Source organism: Oncorhynchus gorbuscha, linkage group LG09 (genome assembly GCF_021184085.1).
Source record: "Oncorhynchus gorbuscha isolate QuinsamMale2020 ecotype Even-year linkage group LG09, OgorEven_v1.0, whole genome shotgun sequence".
Lineage (NCBI taxonomy): Eukaryota > Metazoa > Chordata > Actinopteri > Salmoniformes > Salmonidae > Oncorhynchus > Oncorhynchus gorbuscha.
This window is the reverse complement of record NC_060181.1, coordinates 42248783-42272278: the sequence shown is the minus strand read 5'-3', so window position 1 is coordinate 42272278 and position 23496 is coordinate 42248783. Positions and strand designations below refer to the sequence as shown.

The 23496-nt window shown below is 42.6% G+C and overlaps 1 protein-coding gene across 3 annotated transcripts; it reads left to right on the top strand.

Moving 5' to 3' along the window:
• Positions 1–7694: 7694 nt before the first annotated feature.
• Positions 7695–23243, top strand: LOC124043642 (zinc transporter 8-like). 3 transcript variants are annotated; one of them, XM_046362439.1, is made up of 8 exons: positions 7695–7888; positions 16663–16829; positions 17011–17157; positions 17806–17959; positions 18762–19119; positions 20904–21009; positions 21289–21423; positions 21685–23243. In XM_046362439.1, the coding sequence occupies exons 1-8, from the start codon at positions 7833–7835 to the stop codon at positions 21828–21830; spliced, it is 1269 nt and encodes a 422-aa protein (XP_046218395.1). In that variant the 5' UTR covers positions 7695–7832; the 3' UTR covers positions 21831–23243. The 3 variants fall into 3 exon arrangements, with proteins under 3 accessions (XP_046218395.1, XP_046218394.1, XP_046218396.1); XM_046362438.1 differs by lacking the exon at positions 7695–7888 and adding an exon at positions 11130–11409; XM_046362440.1 differs by lacking the exon at positions 7695–7888 and adding an exon at positions 11801–11912.
• The last annotated feature ends 253 nt before the right edge of the window (positions 23244–23496 follow it).

Genomic DNA, 23496 nt, shown 5'->3' with positions numbered 1-23496 from the left:
TTCGAACTAAAGCTCAAAACAAAGTGTGAAAATACCCAAAGATATGAGACTACTTACATCATCTAAACTGGAACAACCGTTTAAGTAACGGGTGCAATGAGTAACAGATTGGATTAGTTTAGAAACATTTATGTAATTTATATTTGTGTAGCATAAGATTAATTAATCAATTAGAAAACATAGGTATTGAAAGAAACGATTAAAAAAAATCTAGCTGCAACAGAGCATGCTGGGAAATATGATAATAATGGCCTTGGTTTTGGTTTAATGCTGGTTATTAACACCAACACTGGGTTATTTTACACCAATAACTTTTAATGTAACACTTACAGAGGTAATTTAACTCCCTAATCAACACTAGAACTGTTACACTGAAAAATGTAACACTAAGTTACAGTAGCCAATTTGCTGTGCAGAAGCAACAGATAAAAAAGAAAAAAAAAGAATAAATCATGAATCTTAAAGTCTCGGTAACAGTTGTGTTTTTGACTTTGATGTTTTCTGTTATGACAGAAATATATGTACAGTACATTTCAATTTGGAGTTCTTTATTGTTCTGGCATACTATGTACAGTACCTGTCCCAAATGCAGTTACAGTAGCAAGGATAAACACATCCACTTGTCCACTAAACATTAACATAATAAGTGTTGTCACTTTATCACAGATGAACTCCTTTTGAACTCAGTTGAATTGGGAAATTGGGGGAGTATCCTATCTTGTTCACTTTGATGCCCTTTTTTCAAGATTTTTTTGTTAACTTGAACATTCATTTATGTTGTATGAGTCTGCTGGGTCGGTCAACTTGAACTACTGCAAAAGGCCAAACTGCAAAAGGCCAGCTCAATCTAAGGTGTGTTGTCATTAATTATAATAAGTACATACACTGTATGTTAGTGACATCCATGTTTTAGTCTATTGACATCGGTGTTCAATTACAGTGTTGTACAACAAATCAATATATACGGTATGTGAGTGGATGATAACTGCATATTAATTAGACCTTCGAAAATACTGTATTTCAGTAATGACAGACATTTTCCAAGTAATATGGAAGATCGTGAATTGTCATGATATTTAAAATTGCATTTATAGTCACTATTACAAGAGTTTTTACAAATCCATTGTTGAGACATCACAGTCAATATACTACTGTAAGTAATGGATATTCTCTCTTAAATGTACTATTATACTGTTATGACCTTTGTACAGTGATAGCAGCTGCTGTTGTTTCTTCCATCTAGTTAGAGTTGAAAAGTTACACAGCTTACTTAGTAAGTGTAAGCTCTGCAGTCTGTCAATTGTCTCATGAAAATATATTTTTCTCTCACATGCAAACACGCGTGCACACAGACACCCACACACACACGAGCGCGCACACAGACAGACAGACAGACAGACAGACAGACAGACAGACAGACAGACAGACAGACAGACAGACAGACAGACAGACAGACAGACACACACACCCACACGAGCGTGCACACAGACAGACAGACAGACAGACAGACAGACAGACAGACAGACAGACAGACAGACAGACAGACAGACAGACAGACAGACAGACAGACAGACACACACACCCACACGAGCGTGCACACAGACAGACAGACAGACAGACAGACAGACAGACAGACAGACAGACAGACAGACAGACAGACAGACAGACAGACAGACAGACAGACAGACAGACAGACAGACAGACAGACAGACAGACAGACAGACAGACAGACAGACAGACAGACAGACAGACAGACAGACAGACAGACAGACAGACAGACAGACAGATAATCAATTTTTCAACTTCCTAACACAATAAGGCATTAGGCAAATAGGATTGCCTTAGGTCAATCTAAGCCTTAAATCTATATATTATTTTTAGGTTCTATCTATTGCAGCCTATTCAAAATATGCTTGTGTGATTTTCTTTGCAAACACGGTGACAATAGAATAGATGATACTGTGGTATATGACGGTGACATTGACCTACACATTGACCACGGTTGGTCCATAAGAGACTACTGTTTGTTGTTTTTTTAAGGCAAGGAGCTTCTTCTGCTGGAAGTCCTTCTAGGTAGAGATGACCCCAGAGGAGGTGGAGTCATTCTAGTGGACAGGCAAGATATGGAAAAGCCCACTTCCCCTGAGCTGGAGTAAACACTACTACCACTGCCCCCTGCCTCACTACCAAAGTCCCAGCTCCCTTCCTCCTCTGTCTCGTCATCCTCCTCTTCCTCCTCCTCTGCTTCGGCACACTCCAGCTTGAGCTCTTGTATTCCAGCGTGAAGTTCCATCAGCTGTCGTATCAAGGCCTGGTCCTGAGATCGCATCTCCATCTGTAAAAGAAAGTTGGGATTGTTCAATTAAACAGAGTGGCACAGACATAACAAATAAACAAACAAAAAGAGACGTAAACAGACATGTAGATACAGACATAACAATATGGACACATAAAAGAGGCAGACAGACGTAACAGACACTGAAACAGACACAACACCATTTCAAAAACAGTTGGTTTGGTTGTGACATACGGTATTCATAAGCAAATACCAACTGTTACAAAGAAACAAATGGCTATCAAAAATAAGACTAGATAGCAGTTACAGCTGTCAAGTAGTATAGAAAAAATAGCTCAAAACACAGAACCAAATGTTATGTAATGAAAATAACCAGTGCAGGCTACTCTAGGCTAATGAGTTCTAGGCCTAAATCTCTGAAGTTCACGTCCTTTCCCTGACATAACCTGGTTAAACCATTTCAGTTGAGCGCTGCCTCTTTCAGATGCAAATGCTTTTCTCTCTTTCTTTCTTTCTCTCTCTTTCTTCTCTATTTATGAGAGCCGGTCTAATTGCCCTCATTTTGAGAATAGAATACACAGAATTCCACCAAATTCGCCAAGTCCAAGTTTGTCCCAGGGAGAGGAATGTTCGAACAAAAACCAATCATGACCAGATCTGCATTTCTTTCTCTGTTAATTACAGCCTCAGACTGGGATTGGGCTCCGACTGAAAGGATGCGATGTGGCTTTAAAAGCTTTGTTTCAAAGAGGGATAAAAGAAGAAACATCAACTTTCCTTTGAGTGAAGTTTGAGCAGTGGGCTTCCTGGGGGGTGATATCACCTCTCGATGTGTGTTTGTGTGTGTGCTCTGTCTGTATGTCTCTCGACGTGTGTTTGTGTGTGTGCTCTGTCTGTATGTCCTTTGCCCAGCCGTTGCAACAGATCAAACTATGTCTAATGTATCATGGTGGACAGTAAACAAGCACTTGTTCTTGCTGGAGTTCTTGCTTTCTCTTTTAAGAGAACAACTGAGTACTGGGCCATGAGACTTGATAAAAGGCGATGGTTCTAATTGGTGGAAGTCACTTCTATTTGGGCTGGTTTGTGGCTATGTTTGTCTGAATACTGGACAAAGAGAATGGACCTGGGAAGGTGCCCACTGCATCTGCACAAACCCACGTCTCATGACATCAAAGTCCAGCAATCATTGGTCACTGGGAAGTGTAATAATTGGATAGAGTTTACATGGGTGTCTTTTGTGTTGGTTGGTTTGAGAATGAAAGAGGATGGAGGGCTGAGAGTGTAGATGGTTTAATAACATGTCTCTTATGGACCAGTGGATCTATATGAAACATTTTGGCCATAGGGCAGCAGGTACAGTACGAGTCCAAATTTTAGACACACCAAACTGTTAGTCCTACCAAGCGCAAACCAGATGGGATGGGTATGTCTGCAGAATGCTGTGGTAGCCATGATGGGTAAGTGTGCCTTGAACTCTAATTAAAATCACTGGCAGTGTCACCAGCAAAGCCCCCTTACACCATCACACCTCCTCCTCCATGCTTCACGGTGGGAACCACACATGCGGAGATCATCCGTTCACCTACTCTGAGTCGCACAAAGACACGGCAGTTTCTTTTCTTTGTAGCAATTCGACCACAAAGGCCTGATTCACGCAGTCTCCCCTGAACAGTTGATGTTGAGATGTGTCTGTTACTTGAACTCCATGAAGAATTTATTTGGGCTGCAAATTCTGAGGCTGGTAACGCTAATGAACTTATCCTCTGCAGCAGAGGTAACTCTGGGCCTTCTTTTCCTATGGCGGTCCTCATGAGAGCCAGTTTTATCATAGCACTTGAAGGATCTTTTAAAGTTCTTGAAAATGTCCGTATTGACTGACCTTCATGGCTTAAAATAATGATGGATGGATTGTCGTTTCTCTTTGCTTATTTGAGCTATTCTTGCCATAATATGTACTTGGTCTTTTATCAAATAGGGCTATCTTCTGTATACCACGCCTACCCTGTCACAACACAACTGATTGACTCAAACGCCTAAGAACAAAATATATTTCACAACTTAACATAAAGGCACACCTGTTGATTGAAATACATGCCACGTGACTACCTCATGAAGCTTGTTGAGAGAATGCCAAGAGTGTGCAAAGCTGTCATCTAGGTAAAGGGTGGCTACTTTGAAGAATTTCAAATATAAAATATATTTGGATTTGTTTAACACTTTTTTGCTTACTAGATGATTCCATATGTGTTATTTCATAGTGTTGATGTCTTCATTATTATTCTACAATGTAGAACATAGTAAAGAATCAAGTAAAAACCCTGGAATGAGTAGGTGTGTCCAAACTTTAGACTGGTACAGTAGCATAGCGGTTAAGAGCATTGGGCCAGTAGCCGAAAGGTTGACGGTTTAAATCCCAGAGCCAACTAGGTGAACAACCTGTCCATGTGCCCTTGATCAAGGCACTTAACCCGAATTGCTCAAGTCGCTCTGGATACAATACTGTAAAGTTTCAAGGGTTCCCCCATGTAGTCCAATGCCTATAGTGTATGACTTAGATTACTTTAGTTGTTGTTGTTGGTTTGACAATGAGCAATTCTCTCTGAACTACTATTAGCTTACACAGCATTCTCTAAGTTATGCCAAAATTAGAACCCGTTCAACTATGCGATTCTATTGAACCAACTAAACCAGAGCCATACCAGTAAAGTAACGTACAGTCTCCAGTTTGCCTCTGTATCTCTGTCCCATCTGAGATTTGGTGGGTTTTGTGTGCTCATGACAATTGGTTTCCATGACGAGGCGCCGGGCGAAGACTAAATGCCAAGCGATATATTAATCATTGACAATAGGCCCTCTTTGAATTTCTAACCAACTCGTCCAATAAGGAAAAGATGTAGAATAAGTTAACAATGTGTTCCACCTGTAATTTGTAAGTGAGACATATAACAGCAAATAAACTGACAGGATTCATAGAATATTCTTGTAACGTCTGACTTATATGGGTGATTAACATTTAGACCTAACAGAGATGTTGCATCCTATAATTATATAGAAAACATACAAGAGACATGTCAGCTAAGCCTTGTGAGGTTCTCACATACCTGTTCATAGGACAAATTCATTTCAAACAAGCTGTTGTATGTATTGTATTAAAAAAAAAACGTATGAGAGACATGTAAGCTGAGCCTTCTACGGTCTCACATACATGGGCCATACAAATTTCAAAAGGTATCGCGTACCACTGTCTGACGTTATTGACACATGCAATGTGACACACGAGAATCAAAGTCCGCCGCAAGGAGGAGCAGGAAGAGGATTTTGTACATATAATCTTCTTCTGCCATACAAGATTCTTATTTGATTTTCATGATTATTTTCCATATGGGAAGGGGGGGGGGATTGAATGGAAGCTGGAAAGGTGACATCGTAACATCGCCTGCCCATCTCAATTATAAGAATGCAATAACGTGACAGTCCCACGCACTAACGATTTGAATGGCCAAGAAGGTAATTTCATTGGGTGACAGATGGCTTGACCTTAGCCCTAATAGCCAATAAAAATGTCTCCATTTCCACAGAGCCCCACAGAGCCAGAAGACCACACGCAGGTCATTATTTTGGGGGCTTGAGTAGTCATATATCTAGCACAGAATCATTTGAACATGTCATCTTTCTCTACAAATATAAAGTAATGAAAGACAAGATCACCCTGGAGTCTCACAGTAACTCACAGTAAAAGTGATGAATAATTGCAATCCAATTTCCATTATCATCTGTTAACATACAGGAAAGATCAAATTGTCCTCTACAATTTTCAAATACAAATGTGTATTTCTGTTGCAAATACAAAACACATCAATACATTCAAATACAGTACATTTAGCTGAGTATCTTTTTACTCAAGCCCATAGACAGATTACAAATTTGATCAGTTCTAGAGAGACTTTATCACAACCAAAGACTTCAGTCATTTGTCCAGTCTTACCAGTTCCCTGCGCAGCCAGGCCAGTGCACTCTCAATGTCCAGTTTGTAGGTGCTGCTGCTTTGTACTCCGGCCATGCAGCCCGCCATCCGGAGCCCTTCCTCTGGGCAGGGGTCTCTAATGGTCCGTGGGTCGCCGGACACAACGGGCCCAGTTGACTTACAGGCATCAAAGGTGGCGTCCTTAGAGGAGAAGTCTCTCAGTCTAGTCAGGACCACTTCCATCATGATAGGCTTCAAGTTCTACAATCTGGGCTGAAAATCAATCAGTATTCTTATAGAATCTATGTTTGGTCTAAGCTTCTCTCGGCTGTAGCAAGATACAGCGTTGTCTGGACAACTCTTCTCTTTCTGCTTCACTACTCCCACTTCCTCCTGTCCTCTCTCGTGTCAGTGGTAGTTCTGCACTGGACTGGAAACTTAAAGAGGTTCTCCTCTGTTTTCCTCAACCCCCTCCTCTGTGGGACAGTGGAGTGGCGTCAGTCATGTGTTAGTGTGATGCAGCAGGAGTGATGTCAGCTCTTTGCCATTGTCTGAATGCCCGACCCGTGCTTGTTTACCATTTTGGAGTCTCTTTTTAACACACACACACACACACACTCCCCCTATGGAGAAGGAAGAGGGAGGAGGAGGAAAAGAAGGAACAGAGAAGAATGACAGTTTCCCAGGTTACCTCCATTGTGCTCTTGAGGATAACGGGGTAGTCTATGGAATGTCCTTGGCTCGTTGTCATGTCACCCCTGTTTACAAGGACATAATTTAGTGTGGACTGCTTGTTCCTCAAAGCCCTAAAGCTGTCCCCCTTCAATACTTAGACAGACAGACAGACAGATAGACAGACAGACTATGTCTTAGTTGTCTGAGCTGCACCTAGCAACCCCTACAAACAAAGCTGCAGATCCAGATAAATTGACTAAAATAGCTTTGACACGTTTGCATCTACATTTAGAATTGCAGAAACAAAGGCATCTCCAGACTGAAACAATAAATACAAATATTGTGAGTAACATGAGGCAAATGTGCTTTTTTTGTATATGAGATGATAGACCATCCCACTCCTGACACATGTACTGTAGCCTGTGTGTAGATGTGTACATGTGTAGCCACATGTAGCCTGACCGGGTTCGAACTCAGGATACCTGTGACTCTCAGTCTAACATATTTTAGCCATTACACCAAGAGGCAACAACCTCTTGATAAGGATGGTAGGTTTTGTACTAATGTCACTGCAATGTGAATGTGAGATAACCAGTCACATATTGCGTAATATGAGGAACTAAGCTATTGCAAGTCACTGAACCACATTGAAACCCACCCCCATGTCCTCAAATGAGTGGAATGTGTTAGGCCACACGAGTTGCCAACATCATTTGTTGCTTCATTCCGTTCTGGACTCTTACAGGAACAAATACAGTTTAACGTGATAGCCTACAGTTTTACAGGATATAAGGGGTTTCTGTTACATTAAACTAAAGCTGTGGTCCTGCACTTGGTGAACAAGATCTAGTGAACTGTTAAGAAGACGCCAGTTCTCCAGCTGATCTGACAGAAATGAACCAGGATCCTGAGGAGCAGAGTCCTGCTGCAGACAGCCAAACGCTGGCTTGGTGAGAGTGCCGAAGAGTCTTATCACCACCTTTTGGTCATTTCCTGCTTTACACGCCGGGAAAGAAAACTTCTGGTCCCACTTCATTAAACTAACGCCAATTTATAAAGGCTTTATAGATCATACATTACCAATAACAGGGTAGGTTAGCATGTCTTGGGAGAATGACCCTGTAACTTTGTCACTCATCATTATTTATGATTAATTAAGAATGATCTGTAATCGTGGTAGCATCCACATTAAAGTGTTTGGTAACATATTATATAAAAGTGTCTTCAAAATGGCACAATACTGTATTTGCCATTAATTTATTAAAGGCACAAAATCATCTTAAACACAAGCTAAATGAACTGCAATGCATCCAACAAGTCTGTGGTCACAAGCTTCATGTAGTCATTGCCTGCTAGGAATGTGGGACCAAAATACTAAACGTTTGACTAATTTACCTTTTTGAGATTTTTTTGTTGTTGTAATTGTTAAACAAAATCTCTTTCTCTGAGCAATTGCATTAGTACAAAATTGTAACATTTCCTAATGTTTTCTTTTGCATACTATATAGCTCATTATTTGATTTATTAATTTTATATAGTCATTATTGCTCGTCTTTATCAAGGGTGTCAATCATTTCCGACCCTACAGTGTATACGGATGCTTTGAAAATGATCTATAAGCTTATGTCATGCTTTCTTGTTTGTAATGACTCATTATTATTACACTGTACTTACAGCAGTAATCTTAACCCTAGCTTCGTGTCCGTGACCCAGTTCAACCCTAACTCTAACTCTAACTCTAACACTATCCCTAACCCTGGCTTCATGTCCACATCCCTGTGCAACCCTAACCCTAACTCTAACTCTATCCCTAACCCTGGCTTCATGTCCACATCCCTGTGCAACCCTAACCCATGCATTAACCACAACCCTATACCAGGTTGATGTCCACATCCCGATTCAAACCTAACCATGGGGAAATTCTCCGTTGGGTAAAACTCTGTCCTCTCCTCCTCCTCCGTGACCCGGAATCCGATAAGTGGTTGCCACATGTAGGAGAAATCTGTTCCGTATGATGCATTTTGCATCATATGATGTTGCGTTTTGCATCATATGATACAAAACACATCATAGGGGCCAAATGTCTGTATTTTGAAAGTTACATATCTTGAAAACTTGATTGCTGACATGCTAAAAGTTATGGGACTATATCAACTGGACATTTTGTTATTTGTCCAGACTGTACTATCTGTAAGCTTGAGCGCAATACAAGTCTCTCCATCAAAATCCCAGTATCTACGCTGGAACCCTTGATAGACTCTGGGGCTGAGGGTTGTTTCAAGAGTTAGAGAAGCCTACGCCATGTTCGCCTTAGATGGTAGTCATCTTCCCAGTATCAGATTTGAGACACTACCTTTAACCCTCACAGTATCTGGTAACCACAGTGAGACTATTTCTTTTTTGATTTTTCGTGGACAATTGAAACAAATACCGAAAGTAATCACAATATTATATTAGAGGAGCTATATCAGAACATTAGCAGGCGCCATTTTGTCAAAAGTTATTATATTGGCTAGCCTAGCCTATCTTAGCCACAAACCCATTCATCTCTATGGTTAGATCCCTAACAGTTTTCACCTGATCAATTTACACATCATTTGAGGAGTGGCCTCCGTCTGGCCACTCTACCACAAAGGCCTAATTGGTGGAGTGCTGCCGAGATGGTTGTCATTCTGGAAGATTCTCCCATCTCCACAGAGGAACTCTGGAGCTCTGTCAGAGTGACCATCGGATTATTGGTCACCTCACTGACCAAGGCCCTTCTCCCCCGATTGCTCAGTTTGTCCGGACAGCCAGCTCTCGGAAGTGTCTTGGTGGTTGGAAAATGTCAGTGAGGACATTTGCTAGCTGGTCAGCGCATGCTCTATGAACGCATCCTGGTAATCCGTCTGGCCCCGCTGCCTTGTGAATGTTAACTTCTTTAAAGGTCTTACTCACATCAGCTACGGAGAAAGAGATCACACAGTTGGCCGGAACAGCTGGTGCTCTCATACATGGTTCAGTGTTGCTTGCCTCGAAGTGAACAAAGAAGGAATTTCGCTGGCCTGAAAGGCTTGTGTCACTGGGCAGCTTGCGGCTGGGTTATCCCTTCGCAATCCGTGATAGTTTGCAAGCCCTGCCACATCTGACGAGCTACAGAGCCGGCTTAGTAAAATTCAATCTTAGTCCTGTATTGACGTTTTGACTGTGATTGCTCGTCAGAGGTCGTAGCAGGATTTCTTATAAGTGTCCGGGTTAGTGTCTTGCTCTTTGGAAGCGGCAACTCTAGCCTTTAGTTCATTTCAGATGTTGCCTGTAATCCATGGCTTCTGATTGGCATATGTACGTACGGTCACTGTGAGGACGATGTCGTTGATGCACTTAATAATGAAGCCAGTGACTGATGTGGTAAACTCCTCAATGTTATCGGATGAATCCGGGAACATATTCCAGTCTGTGCTAGCGGAACGCTCCTGTGGTTTAGCATCCGCTTAATCGGACCACTTCCGTATTGAGTGCGTCACAGGTACTTCCTGTTTGAGTTTTTGCTTGTAAGCAAGAATCAGGGGGATGGAGATAATTATGGTCAGACTTGCCAAATGGAGGGTGAGTATTGTTTTTGTTTTGTACTTTTTACCCTTTTTTTCTCTCCCTAATTTCATGATATCCAATTGGTCATTACAGTCTTGTCCCATTGCTGCAACTACTGTACGGACTCGGTAAAGGCAAAGGTCAAGAGCCATACGTCCTCTGAAACATGTCTCTGCCAAGCCCTTAACCAGCCACACCAATGTGTCGAGGAAACACCATACAACTGGTGACCGAAGTCAGCGTGCATGCGCCCGGCACACCACAAGGAGTCGCTAGAGCGCAATGGGACAAGGACATCCCATAGTGATGCCTCTAGCACAGTGACTTAGAACGCTGTGCCACTCGGGAGGCTAAATGCGAAAGCTGAGGATTCGGTTGTAATAAAATAATCCATATTTTCCTTCATGTTTAATTTTGGCAGCCTACATTCCTAAGATTAGAGGCAAACCTTATTTTAATGAATATGACTTTTTCGAAACAGAAGCTCTCTTATTAAAATTCCCACCCTCTCCCTGAATAAAAAACTTTTGCCCAAAGGTGCTGCAAGCGGCTAAATTTGCACACGGTGCGTGGTCACAAGGCTTCAAATACTAACACTGCTTGCATAGTCACTCAAGCAATGATGCGTGGAACTTACCCTCTTTTGTGAGAGGATATCTATTTAGATGATGATAACGCTGAAAACATATAGTTTACATTAGTCCATTTAAAAATATAGATATTTTTTGAGTGCATTTAAATTTTGTCTTCTGTTTTAATTTCTCCGTCTACATATATTGGCTGGGGGTTAATAGTATTTTTTACGGTCATCCCTGAAGCACGAAATCATGTTCAGAAATGACACAGAGAAAACTCAACTGGTCACGGAGAAAGGCACCATGTATAGCATCACCATGGAAAGGTAAAGTATCCCGTTTATTTATTGTGTATTTAAAGTGTCAGGCTGTTGTTTTCAATGTTGTCATTTACATTTATGATATCTGAAAACAACTTGAGCAACTTGATGATGAGTTGATGTTTCTGTCACTTGAACCATATCCACATGTATAGGACGATATTATTATTTTATTGTGCTAATGAACGATTCGTCCTAGTTATCACATTTCATACGCAGTCACATTTATTTTGACAGTTTGTTTTAATAATGTTTTATATACAGCAGACAGCCATGAGTTCACCTTTTTAGGCGTTCTCTGTACTCAAACTCAGCCTGGGCTCCTGCCAGGCTGGCTGATTTATAGTCTACAAACTTGTACACACGGTTCTAGTTCTGTGCTAGCTTTAGGGGTGAACAAAATTGGAGGGTCAAGAACACGAGAATCCCCCTCTCTTGAAACTTGTGACGTTGGAAAATAAAGTTTGGCTGATGTCAATGCTGAACGAGGAGGGTGTTGAGCGCCCATGGTGAGTTTCGTTGACATATTATTTGAATTGCCATTGTTCATTTATTGAATAAAACGCCGTTTTTTAAATCATCTAAGACAGCCTATTACCCTTGCTCCAGTCATGCGTAAAAAACCTTTTGCGCACGGGTTCCAATTTTAGGTTTGCAATTGCTCTGCAGTAAGTATGACAGGAGTTCAGCAGTCAGTTCACGCTCCTTCTGCGATGTTAAACTTAATTTAGGGCTAATTGTCATGCTTAGAGTGCACGGTATCTTTAGTTATTTAATAGCATCCACACCAAATCTGGCGTTATCACTCCCACAGTGTTGATTATTGAAGAATATAATTTATAAATGCATAATGAGTTTAGTTAAACTGTCATACCCCATCATAATCCAATATATAAGCTTGTTTTACTCCAATGTTTGTAAACAAAGTAAATGTAAACAAACACTACATAGCCTCAAATCATGGTTAAAGCTATAATTTTGATAACATTGATGGCCAGTCCTGAATTTGAGTGTTTACATATCTCCAGCCTCAACTCTCAGCTTTTTACCATATCAGGGGTGAGGAAGAAGCTTAAAAAAATTGTGTCTACTGCTGATTGCTAAAGTAACTTTGAAAAGGTAGTTCACCACATCCAAACTAATTTGTGATAAATGATCATATCTAAATCTGAAATGTCATAGACTAAAACTGGCAAAAACAGGTTCATCGGGGAGTCAGATGTGAACAGAATGTGTAATTTGGCCTATTAAACACAAAAACTATGTTTCAAGTGAAAATTGGGCAAGTCTGTTGCCCAAAAAGAAAGGAAATTCTTACCTACTTCACACATATTTTTTTGCACATTTTGGCAAAAAAAAAACAGTGTCTAGTTCCGGTAATTAGCTAGACTGCTACATGGAAAATAAGTAATTTACTACTTAAAACACTACCAAGATTTGAATTAAGTTCAACTACTGCCAAGCTACTGCAAAATGTATTTCAATTACTAGTTGAACTACATGTACTGTAGTTCACTCCTCCCCAACACTACTCTCCCATCACATCCATTATCTGGTCCCTGGGTGGGGGATTTAAAGGAAGGATAGTCCAGGAGCTACAAGGTTGAACACAGTCAGTTAGCCTAACAGATGCAACTGGTTCAGTGTTCAGTAGTTCATGGTGCAACGGATCACAAAACTCACAGTTCGGATCACGGTTTTGAGTCACGGATCGGATCATTTTTCAGATGAGCAAAAAAGAAAAGAAAAAGGGAAACAAATATAACTCTGCTTTCCATTTTTATTACTTAAAGAACACTTAAAGCAAGGAACTTTTCCATGTTTAAATAAAATCTTAAAAGAAATGATTCAATACTCAATTGTTAAATTAAAGTGCAATATAATGCATGATACCTTCTTCCTTTAAACAATAGTGAATTTTTAAAAATGGCCTGTGTCCACATCATCAAAAAGAAATGTAAAAAAAGAAAGAAAGCAAAGCAGACCTGAGCTTATAACTTCAAATTATTTTCCAAAAAGATGAGGGTGTCTACATTATCTGGGGAGAGGGTAGACCTCTGCAGTCACTATGTCCCCAGCCGTGGAGAACACCCTCTCACTAGGAACTGCTGTGCCAGGCACAGCCAGGTAGCATCTTGCCATCATGGCAATGTGAGGGTATTCACACTCATTGTTTTTCCACCATGCCAGTGGATCACCATCCACTGGAATGCCGCTTGCTGCCTTGTAGGATGCCATCTCCTCTTTAATGGTGTTTGCAAACTTTTTGTTCCCAAAAAGCTTCTTTATGGACAAATTATTTTGTGGAGGAGATGCCTCTGAGTCTTCCCCTGTCGGCTCTGTGGCTTGACATTACAGAAAAAAATAACTTGATCAATTAAACTAAATAATTATTTATTTTCATATTTCATAGAACTATAATTGTGGCAATAACATTGAATAAAAGCCATTATTATTCCAAATCAAAAATTTATGATTCTAATTGCATAGACTAAGATTAGACTGCACTATATTTATTATTTAAGTAATTCACTCTTTTTATGACCTCTTCAGTGGCCACAGTCTCAGTGGTGAGATCACTGTATGTCCTCCGGTGTTGGGCAGTGTCTAGGTGAGACAGGGACTTGAACCTTGGATGCAGTGCAGTACCTCTATGAAGCTAGTCCTGTACATTAGGGGGGTATCTGGGGTTCAGGTCCTCTCTAATGGCAGCCTTGACATCTCTAGTGATGGTGCTGTCTTCCTCACTTGGGGCCATGGATTGTAGAATCCTTGTTTTCAGAGGTAGGATCATGGACACAGACGGTGCAGTTTCAGTGCTCAATAGAATTGCAACCGTTTTGAGGGGTTTGAGCACCTGGAGGACCTCCTCTGTTATTTTCGCGTCATCATCAGACAAGGTGACGATGTCTTTATTTTATTTTTTCAGGGTCTTGTCTGTCAGGGCAGAGTATACAGCTACCTGCTGCTCAAGATGGTGCTCCAACATGTCATAAGTGGAGTTCCATCTTGTTGTGACATCGTGTATGAGCTTGTGGGTTGGTAGTTGTAGCATTTCGTGCTTGGTCTTAAGCACACGAGCGGCTGTTGTGCTTCAGGGGAAAAAGGAAACCACCTTCCTGATCCTCCCAAGGAGGCGGTTCATCTGGTTACCTGAGATTCCCATTTGGGATGCTAAATTGACCACACGTGCAAAGCAAGCTATCAGTGGCCCCAGTCCATCTTCTATCACTGCATTTACTTGGCTCTTGGCATTATCTGCGGTGATTTGGATATTGCTATTGGGCAATAGTGGGTGCGCCAGGGGATTTCGTAGCGTGGCTCAAGCACTTTCACCATATTTTTAAACCCTTTGTTTTCCACAACAGAGTATGGCCTCATCTCTGCAGCGATAAACATTCCAATAGATTTGGTGATGGCTTCAGCCCGGTCTGATTCTGTAGCAAAGGGCTGCTTTAATGCTGCGGTGAGAAGTTGTTGTCTCTTGGCTGAGTTGTCTCCCGTCACTGACACACCAGGGTGATGGCGCTTTAAATGTGTGGCCATGCTCAATGTATTTCCATGATCATATTGCTTTCTTGTGGCACAATGCCTACACACCGTAATGGTGTTGTCCACCACCCTTCTTCCGTCATCATATTTGACAGGGAAGCCAAAATGCTCCCATATATGAGACTTAAATGAAGCGGGAGGATTTTCTAGTTCGTCAGCTCCTCCGCTAGCTCCGTGGCTGTCACTGCTCTTTTTTCTTCTTTGCTTATTGCAACGCGAGCATCCGGGACTGATTCGTTGAGATTCAACATTCTCCGTTCACGTGAACAATACACACAACTGCTTTAAAACTAATAATAAAATCAACCTTCAGGCTTCAGAGTAAAACACAGCACGCATCTGTCTTGTCTTTATCTTTCCACTGCGACTCCGCATCGAGATTTAGGGAATTATTACTTTGAAAAGTAACAGTGTCAGTGAAACTGTATTTCCCACTATGATGGTTAAACTTTGCAATTGATCCACGGTTCACGTGCGTGCCGAACGGGGGGGGGGGGGGGGTTCAACGACGGTTACTCCACTATCAGTAGTACATGGATCAAGCAAAATAAAAGTCCCCAATCACCCCAATGTACCAATTTATGTCTCTCATGAGGCCTCTAGTTATGGATATAACCCAGATAATATAAATTGTCGACATTGGAGCTTATAAGGCCCCCTACCAACCTGGTTTTCCTGAGGGGTGTCCTTTCATGTACCAAACAGGCTCTGAAATGGAGGTGGACTGTATATGCTACTGACTGTATTTGGTGACCGTTTTCGGTGACTCAATTTGGGTAGTATCCGCCCTGGGGTGTTGGAAAGAGGGGGTCAACAGTTGACTTTATGACAGACAGTAAAAACACTTGAGGCACTGGGAATGCTACGGATTGTAACCACAACATGCAACATTATTACAGTTTTAACGACGCTCACTAACTTAAAAATACTACAGACAGAAACATATTACTAAAAGATAAGTATGTCATGCTTAATGCATACAATGTAATTAACATCACAGACAATGTCATTAACATAATGGATGTAGAATTTCCATTTTGAGAAAGAAAACCCCTAACACTACACTGTTAATGAACAAACTGGCGTTTTTTCCCGCTCTGCCTCATGGCAATGTGTGGAATAGCAGGAAATTAGCTTTAAATCAGCAACATTTTCTCCCAGCCTCTTTGTAAAATGTGTAGAATAGCATGAGATTAAGTATAAAGCTGCATATGTTTCTCTTTGCCCCAATGGCAAAATGTGTAGAATTGTAAGAAGTTTTTCTTTGCCACTGCCTGAGTGCCGATACTGAGAATTCATTTTGGGCTGTGGAAGTGCCTGAATGCGCAGCTGAGTGCAACAAGTAACGGCACACAAGGTGGGCACAACACGAGAGAGCCATCCTTTCATACAACCTCTGTTCAGCCTCAGTCTTTCTCTCTTCTTTCCATTCCCCCTCCTCCTCCTCCTCCTAATTCTTGGACGACTTTCATGACATCCATCTCGCTTGTCTGGTCTTTCTGGGCACAACACGAGAGGGACCACCATTCTTACAGGCTCTACCTCAGTCTCTGCGTTCTGTCCCCCCTTCTCCTCCTCCCTCTTGGATGAATTTCATGACATCCATCTCTCTTGTCTTCCCACCCATTCCCCTTTTCATCCCCCTCTCCTCCTCAATTTTTGGATAATCCATATGCCTGTTGTCTTCTTTTCCTGTCCCCCCCACAGTGTGTCCACAGATGGGATAATGCAGAAGGAGAAGGACAGCAACATCAAGCATTGCCATGACAACAGCCAAGCTACGGAAGACAGGGAGCGGGAGAAGCAGTTGGCCAGGAAGAGGCTCTACGTGGTCTCGGCTGTCTGCTTGGTCTTCATGATCGGAGAGATCCTGGGTGAGGGGTCAAATGATACATGACTATTGGCTAGCCTGTCAATTAGGTAGTCAGTGAGTCTGTGTCTCTCAGTTAGGCAGTCAACAGTCAGTCAGTTAGTTGGTTAGTCGTTAGTGACATACTCCTCGCTCTCTCTCGCTCTCTCTCACTCCTCTCTCGCTCTTCCTTTCTCTGCCTGTAGGTGGATACTTTGCGGGGAGTCTGGCGGTGATGACAGACGCCGCCCACCTGCTGGTAGACTTCGCCAGCTTCATCATCAGCCTGGTGTCTCTGTGGCTCTCGTCCAGACCCGCCACACGCACACTCAGCTATGGCTGGCATCGTGCAGGTGAGATCATCAGCCTCATCATCATCATCGTCATTATGTCTTTATCATCGTCATCATCATCACACTTCATCTTAATCATGATCATCATTATCATAAAATGCTCACCCTCATCATCACTGCTATCTTCATCAATAATCAATACATGCTGTATCCCAATCTCATGAGCCACTTATTGTGTGTGCTTTATACTCTTTCAGGAACAAGTAAGTTGAAGTGGAGTAATTTAATGTGTTTATAGAATAGCATTCCTACGGTTGTTTGTAGCATTGTGATTTATGTATCATGGCCTTTACAATAGGACCCGGACAGTAGATACTTAAAAAAATCAGATACCATTAGATGCATCGATTCCCGTTCAGGCGAATATTTGTGCATAGGACAATGATTCACGTTTCAACTAGAGTTTTGTAAAACTAGGCTACCTGTGTCTCTAATTGGAGAACTTTTCCTCTTGGCTCTCACTATGTGGTACGTTTGGCACTGCATGGTTGTGCCGGGCACTGCTGGCAATATGAAATGTTTTTTTCTGCAGCTCTTTACTGTAATATATCTGTCCCATCACATTTCTCTCACTATGGTCTCTGATTAAAACGTCACGTGTTCTCTTTCTCTCCTCTCCTGTGTGTCCCCTCTCCCTCTATCCTCTAGAGATCTTGGGTGCTCTCCTCTCGGTGGTGACCATCTGGCTGGTGACAGGTGTGCTGGTTTACCTGGCTGTGCAGCGCCTCATCAGCGATAATTATGAGATCGAGGGGACCATCATGCTCATTACTTCAGGCTGCGCTGTGCTGGCAAACATCATGTGAGTCCACCGACGCCAAAATGCAGCCCATTCGTTCGGGCTGTTACTGTCAACAGGGCTGGGGTCACTTCCTTTTCAATTCAGTGGCTTAGCTGAAATTCACTTCCTGAATTGAAGTTCACAATATCTGAATTGAAATGTAATTTCGTTTGAATTGAATTTTAAATTAAATTAAATTCCATTCATGAATTGACTTCATCTTTGGAATTGACGTAGTCTGCTGTGACCATGACTAATGTAGTGTTTACGATTGACGACTACGGATGACAGACAATCTGAGAAAGTGACGTGGATTTCCGTGGGCTTTAGTCCCTGTAAGTAGTATTTCTGGGTTGTTAATGGTTCCCCGTCAGAGCTAGATATTGGTGATTCACAAGTGAAAATCAAACCACAGTAGTTCACACTTTATTTGGATAGTTTAGATTTTCCATCTGTAGATGCTCTACAGATGGTCATACTATCAGCAAACTGTCTGTTAATAAGCAACTGCTTGCTAAGGTTACTGTTATAGGGTTTGGTTTAGAATAAGGTCAAGGGTTAACATTAGGGTTAGAGCTAGAGCTAGGGTTATGGTTAGTAGATAGTTAGTTGAAATGTTACTGACAGTCTGTAGAGCAGTGTTACTCAACAGTAGCAAGTAGATATACAGGTATTGTCACGTAAACAGCCTACAGACATCTTCAACAGCAGGAAGCATCCATGTATAATGTTTTATAACGTGTTGTAAGCATATATGAGCATTTATAATGCCTAATAACAAGGCTTTTAATATGTTATGTCTTTCTGAATGTCCTGTGGGCAGTATGGCTTTCACCCTGCACCAGTCTGGGCATGGGCACAGCCACGGGGGCCTCAGCAGTGGGCACGGCCACAGCCACAGCACTAACGACAAGAGCAAGCATGGGCACAGCCACGCGGCAGGCAATGGGCATGGGCACAGCCACAAGAGCAGCCACTCGCACAGTAACGGTAACCAAGAAAACCATTCCCATGGAAATGGCGACGTGGAGCAGCACAATGGGGTGGACGGTCAGCAGCAGAAGTCGGCGGGGTCACGACCTCAGGCCAATGCCAGCGTGCGCGCTGCCTTCGTGCATGTCGTGGGAGACCTGCTCCAGAGCATCAGCGTGCTGGTCAGCGCCATCATCATCTTCTTTAAGGTCAGTGGTCAGAAGTCAACTGGGGTGACGTGGGAGATGGTGATCAACTGGGGTGATGGGGGAGTTAGTGGTCAACTGGGGTCATGTGGGAGGTAGTGGTCAACTGGGGTCATGGAGGTAGTGGTCAACTGGGGCGACGGGGGAGTTAGTGGTCAACTGGGGTGACGGGGGAGGTAGTGGTCAACTGGGGTGACGGGGAGGTAGTGGTCAACTGGGGTGACGGGGAGGTAGTGGTCAACTGGGGTGGGGTGACGGGGGAGGTAGTGGTCAACTGGGGTGACGGGGTAGGTAGTGGTCAACTGGGGTGACGGGGGAGGTAGTGGTCAACTGGGGTGACGGGGGAGGTAGTGGTCAACTGGGGTGACGGGGGAGGTAGTGGTCAACTGGGGTGACGGGGGAGGTAGTGGTCAACTGGGGTGACGGGGGAGGTAGTGGTCAACTGGGGTGACGGGGAGGTAGTGGTCAACTGGGGTGACGGGGGAGGTAGTGGTCATTTGGTCAACTGGGGTGATGGGGAGGTGAACTGGGGTGATGGGGAGGTGGGAGGTGGTGGTCAACTGGGGTGACGTGGGAGATGGTGATCAACTGGGGTGACGTGGGAGATGGTGATCAACTGGGGTGACGGAGGAAGTAGTGATCAACTGGGGTCATGTGGGAGGTAGTGGTCAACTGGGGTCATGTGGGAGGAAGTGGTCAACTGGGGTCATGTGGGAGGTAGTGGTCATTTGGGAGGTAGTAGCCAACTGGGGTGATGGAGGGGTAGTGGTCAACTGGGGTGATGGGGAGGTAGTGGTCAACTGGGGTGATGGGGAGGTAGTGGTCAACTGGGGTGATGGGGAGGTAGTGGTCAACTGGGGTGGAGAGGACGATGGGGTGAGAAGATTAGGACTGAGGCACAATGGGCATGTTAGATAAGGATGAGGCGGATGTTCGTGTTGACACACTCTTCCTGGCTTTCGTAAGATGTCCTTTTGATCTGGTCATTTAGATAGCTGAATTGCATTAGAATGAAACATACAATATGTCACATACTCAAAGAGTGGCCCAAATAGAGCCCCGACAACGTTAGGTTATTAGTCTAATTTCATAGATTAAGTTAGTCTTTTTGAATTAGCATAAATTGTACATAAATAATATTAAAAACTCTCAGCAAAATACAATGGAATTTAAATCATTGAAAGAATCAATCAGTAATTGATGGAAGATCATATAACTTCTAGTTAGCGGCAATTTACTGTATTATAAATTGTTGACTTTATCCACTTTGGGATTTATTGCCTTGTGCCCCATGCCGAGGCTGCAAAAATGACACTCTCAACAAATTAATTAAGTATCATTGCAGTACACAATGGACCGCTCTGTTACAGTAGTTTACTGTTAATTTCACAGTAAGTCCAGTGTGACTTTTAGACTCCCCCTCCCTCTTCCTTCCTGTGTGTGATAATCTCTCAAAATCTTCATGTGCTGAGCATGCACCTCCGTAGGCACTGATATCTACTGCGTCATGTTCTCAAAGGTAACTCCAAAACTAGAGATTGATGTATTTTTTTAAACTGATATTGCTAGCAGGCAATCCTCAATAGAATGATCCCTTTTGTGATGCTGTACAAGCACAAACACATGCACAAGCACATGTGTTTCTAACGTGAGATCGAGATGTCCCCTGTATGTTTTACCACAAGTATGTCTTAACTGAGGTTAAATATATTGGGTGGAAAATAGATCATGCAATGACAATGTAATGATTACGGTCCTTACTCTCGCTTTCTCTTTGTTTCCCACAGCCTGAGTATAAGATAGCTGACCCGATCTGCACGTTCCTGTTTTCCATGTTTGTCCTGGGAACCACCATCACCATTATGAGAGACATCCTGCTTGTCCTCATGGAAGGTAATACAGGGAGTTCTCTCTATCGTCCCTGTTTCGGGATTATGGCAAAGTAGACGTCTTATTGTAGACGAGGAATGATTTATAGGGACGACAGCCATAAGGATATGATTTGTGCAAGAGTTGACGATTGCAACATGTCTAAAACTCTTATGATCACAAGTGTTGCCCAAGATGCCCATCTTTTGTGCCCAGTCCCCCCTCTCTGTGTGTGCATTTGCGTGTAATGAAATCCATCTCTCTCTCTCTCTTTCCCTCCCTCCCTCTCTTATTTCTCCCCAGGTACCCCAGCTGGAGTGAAGCACGGTGAGGTGAGGGATCGGCTGCTGGCAGTGAAGGGGGTGAAGTCTGTCCATAGCCTCCATATCTGGGCCCTGACTATGAACCAGACGGTGCTCTCAGCACACGTGGCTATAGGTGAGTGTAGCTGGACTAGGCTGTCAGTAATCTCCTGTTATGTTACAACTCCCATATGTGATGATGATGATGGCTTTATTGTGTCCCTGACCCTTTTTTTCGCTTGTCATGCACCCGAGAATGAAACATTCTGCGGAAATGCCACTGCTGTTTCCACTATATGTGTGCACTGCTTGTGACTTGACTTGATCAGACCATAGTGACTTGCGATATTGTCAGTTGGTCAGTGTCATCATAGTTGCATTTCCTTTCCCTCCACAGATGACATAGTGGATGCCCAGCCAGTCCTAAGGGAGATGACCCAAACCTGCTTCTCCAACTACAACTTTCATTCAGTCACCTTACAGCTGGAACAGCAGGCCGACCAGAAGCCTGGGTGTAGTCTGTGTGAGGACCCCAAAATGTAGACACCTGTTTAAGCCCATGGGAGAGGCCAGGAGCCCAGAGGAATAAGGCTAAGTTAAGCTACCTAACCAGGATTTAGTTGTAGCCTGGACACAGTCTTTTGGCGAGTGCTTGACTTGACCAGGAACATATTGGAACTGATTTCTCACACCTCACATTTGTACCGCTAGAGTTCCTACACCTTTTATAGAATGCGGCCTAAAATATTGCGGCATTGTGGCACCTTAATATAAACAGCACTCCAAATAGAATAGAACACAACTTTTTTTGACTATATGTTACAGCGAACAACTTGCAGTGCAGTGTCTCTCTGGAGGAGTACCGGCACATATTTCAGTCCACTTCAGGCTCTGCTTTTGGCTGATCAATCATGGATATTGGACCAGAGGGGTAGACTACAAAGCAGGTTCAATGTTTTAGGGCTCTATTTTCAGCTGGTGTTAAGGAGGTGCTAGTGTCATATGCAAGTTAGTTTGCAATTTCATCACGTGAAAACTGTCAGACTGGCATCTTCCCACCCTAACGCCAGGTTTGGCAATTTATCCATCTAACATCAGCATGCTTACGCTCAGATGGGAGGAGTGTAAATATTTTAGGCGTGCCCTTAAAAACATGATCCAAAGTACTAATTTCAGCCGGCACTGGCAGGGATATTTAAGACCGATCAAAAGCTGGTTTTAATGGTAACGCAGTTGGTTATGGTATGAATTTTGACAGCTGAAACACAGCCTATCCAGCCGTGACGCGCACACTGCCCACATGAACATGGAACAAGATGTGATTTGGTACCTGTATACTTCGTATTTAGAAACATAAAACATTCATGTTTTCCCCCATTTTATTTGATTAAAAACCAAGCATAGCCTCCCCTCTCAATGGAGGCTGTTTTCTTTTTGTCCTGCCCAATGTAATCAAGTAGGCTAGACAAGACCGTCGATAAAGGGCTTGGCTCGTGAGACCGCTTGGAAATACATCTTAATCACCCAAGCTTTATTAAAATACTGTATCAAGTTTGAAAGGAGCAAATCAGTGAGCTGACATTCCCTTTTTATCTGTGCATTGTAGGCAGGCCTACAGTATTTTAGCCATGCTTTGGACGTGTGTAAGACTCCCTCCGTGATATAGGTTACATGTCTCCGTGCCCATCGTGACAGGAGAGATGAGATCCTCTGTGAATATCAGTGAACCTCATATTTAGAAGTTATTTTCATGTAACAATTGCTTGTTTTCCATTTCAACTTTTTTTTTTAAATCCAAGCCCTCCACAGACTACCCTTCCCCTAGGACTACTATAGCGAAGGCTGGTTCAACAGCAATGCGTTGTGTGTTTTGTTTTTATGATGGTGATTTTATGATATCATTACATTTGACATGCATTTATTGTTGTTGAAAAAGAATAAAACAGATTTCTTGCTTTTTGTTTAATTTTATTAAAACAAACTCAAAACAAATTTTCAGTGTGAATTTAATCTTGCTTATTGACAACATTTGGCATGTCCATGCTCAGCCATAATGCAATTTACAGTAGGCCTAGCCCCTATATCAGTGCGAATGCTATTGAAGCAATTACTTAGAACAATGTGGACTGCAAACAGGTTCAAGTTGAGCAAATATGGGATCTACATTTAGTTATTTTCTTTCTGTAAGCTGTTTAACAAACTATAGTGG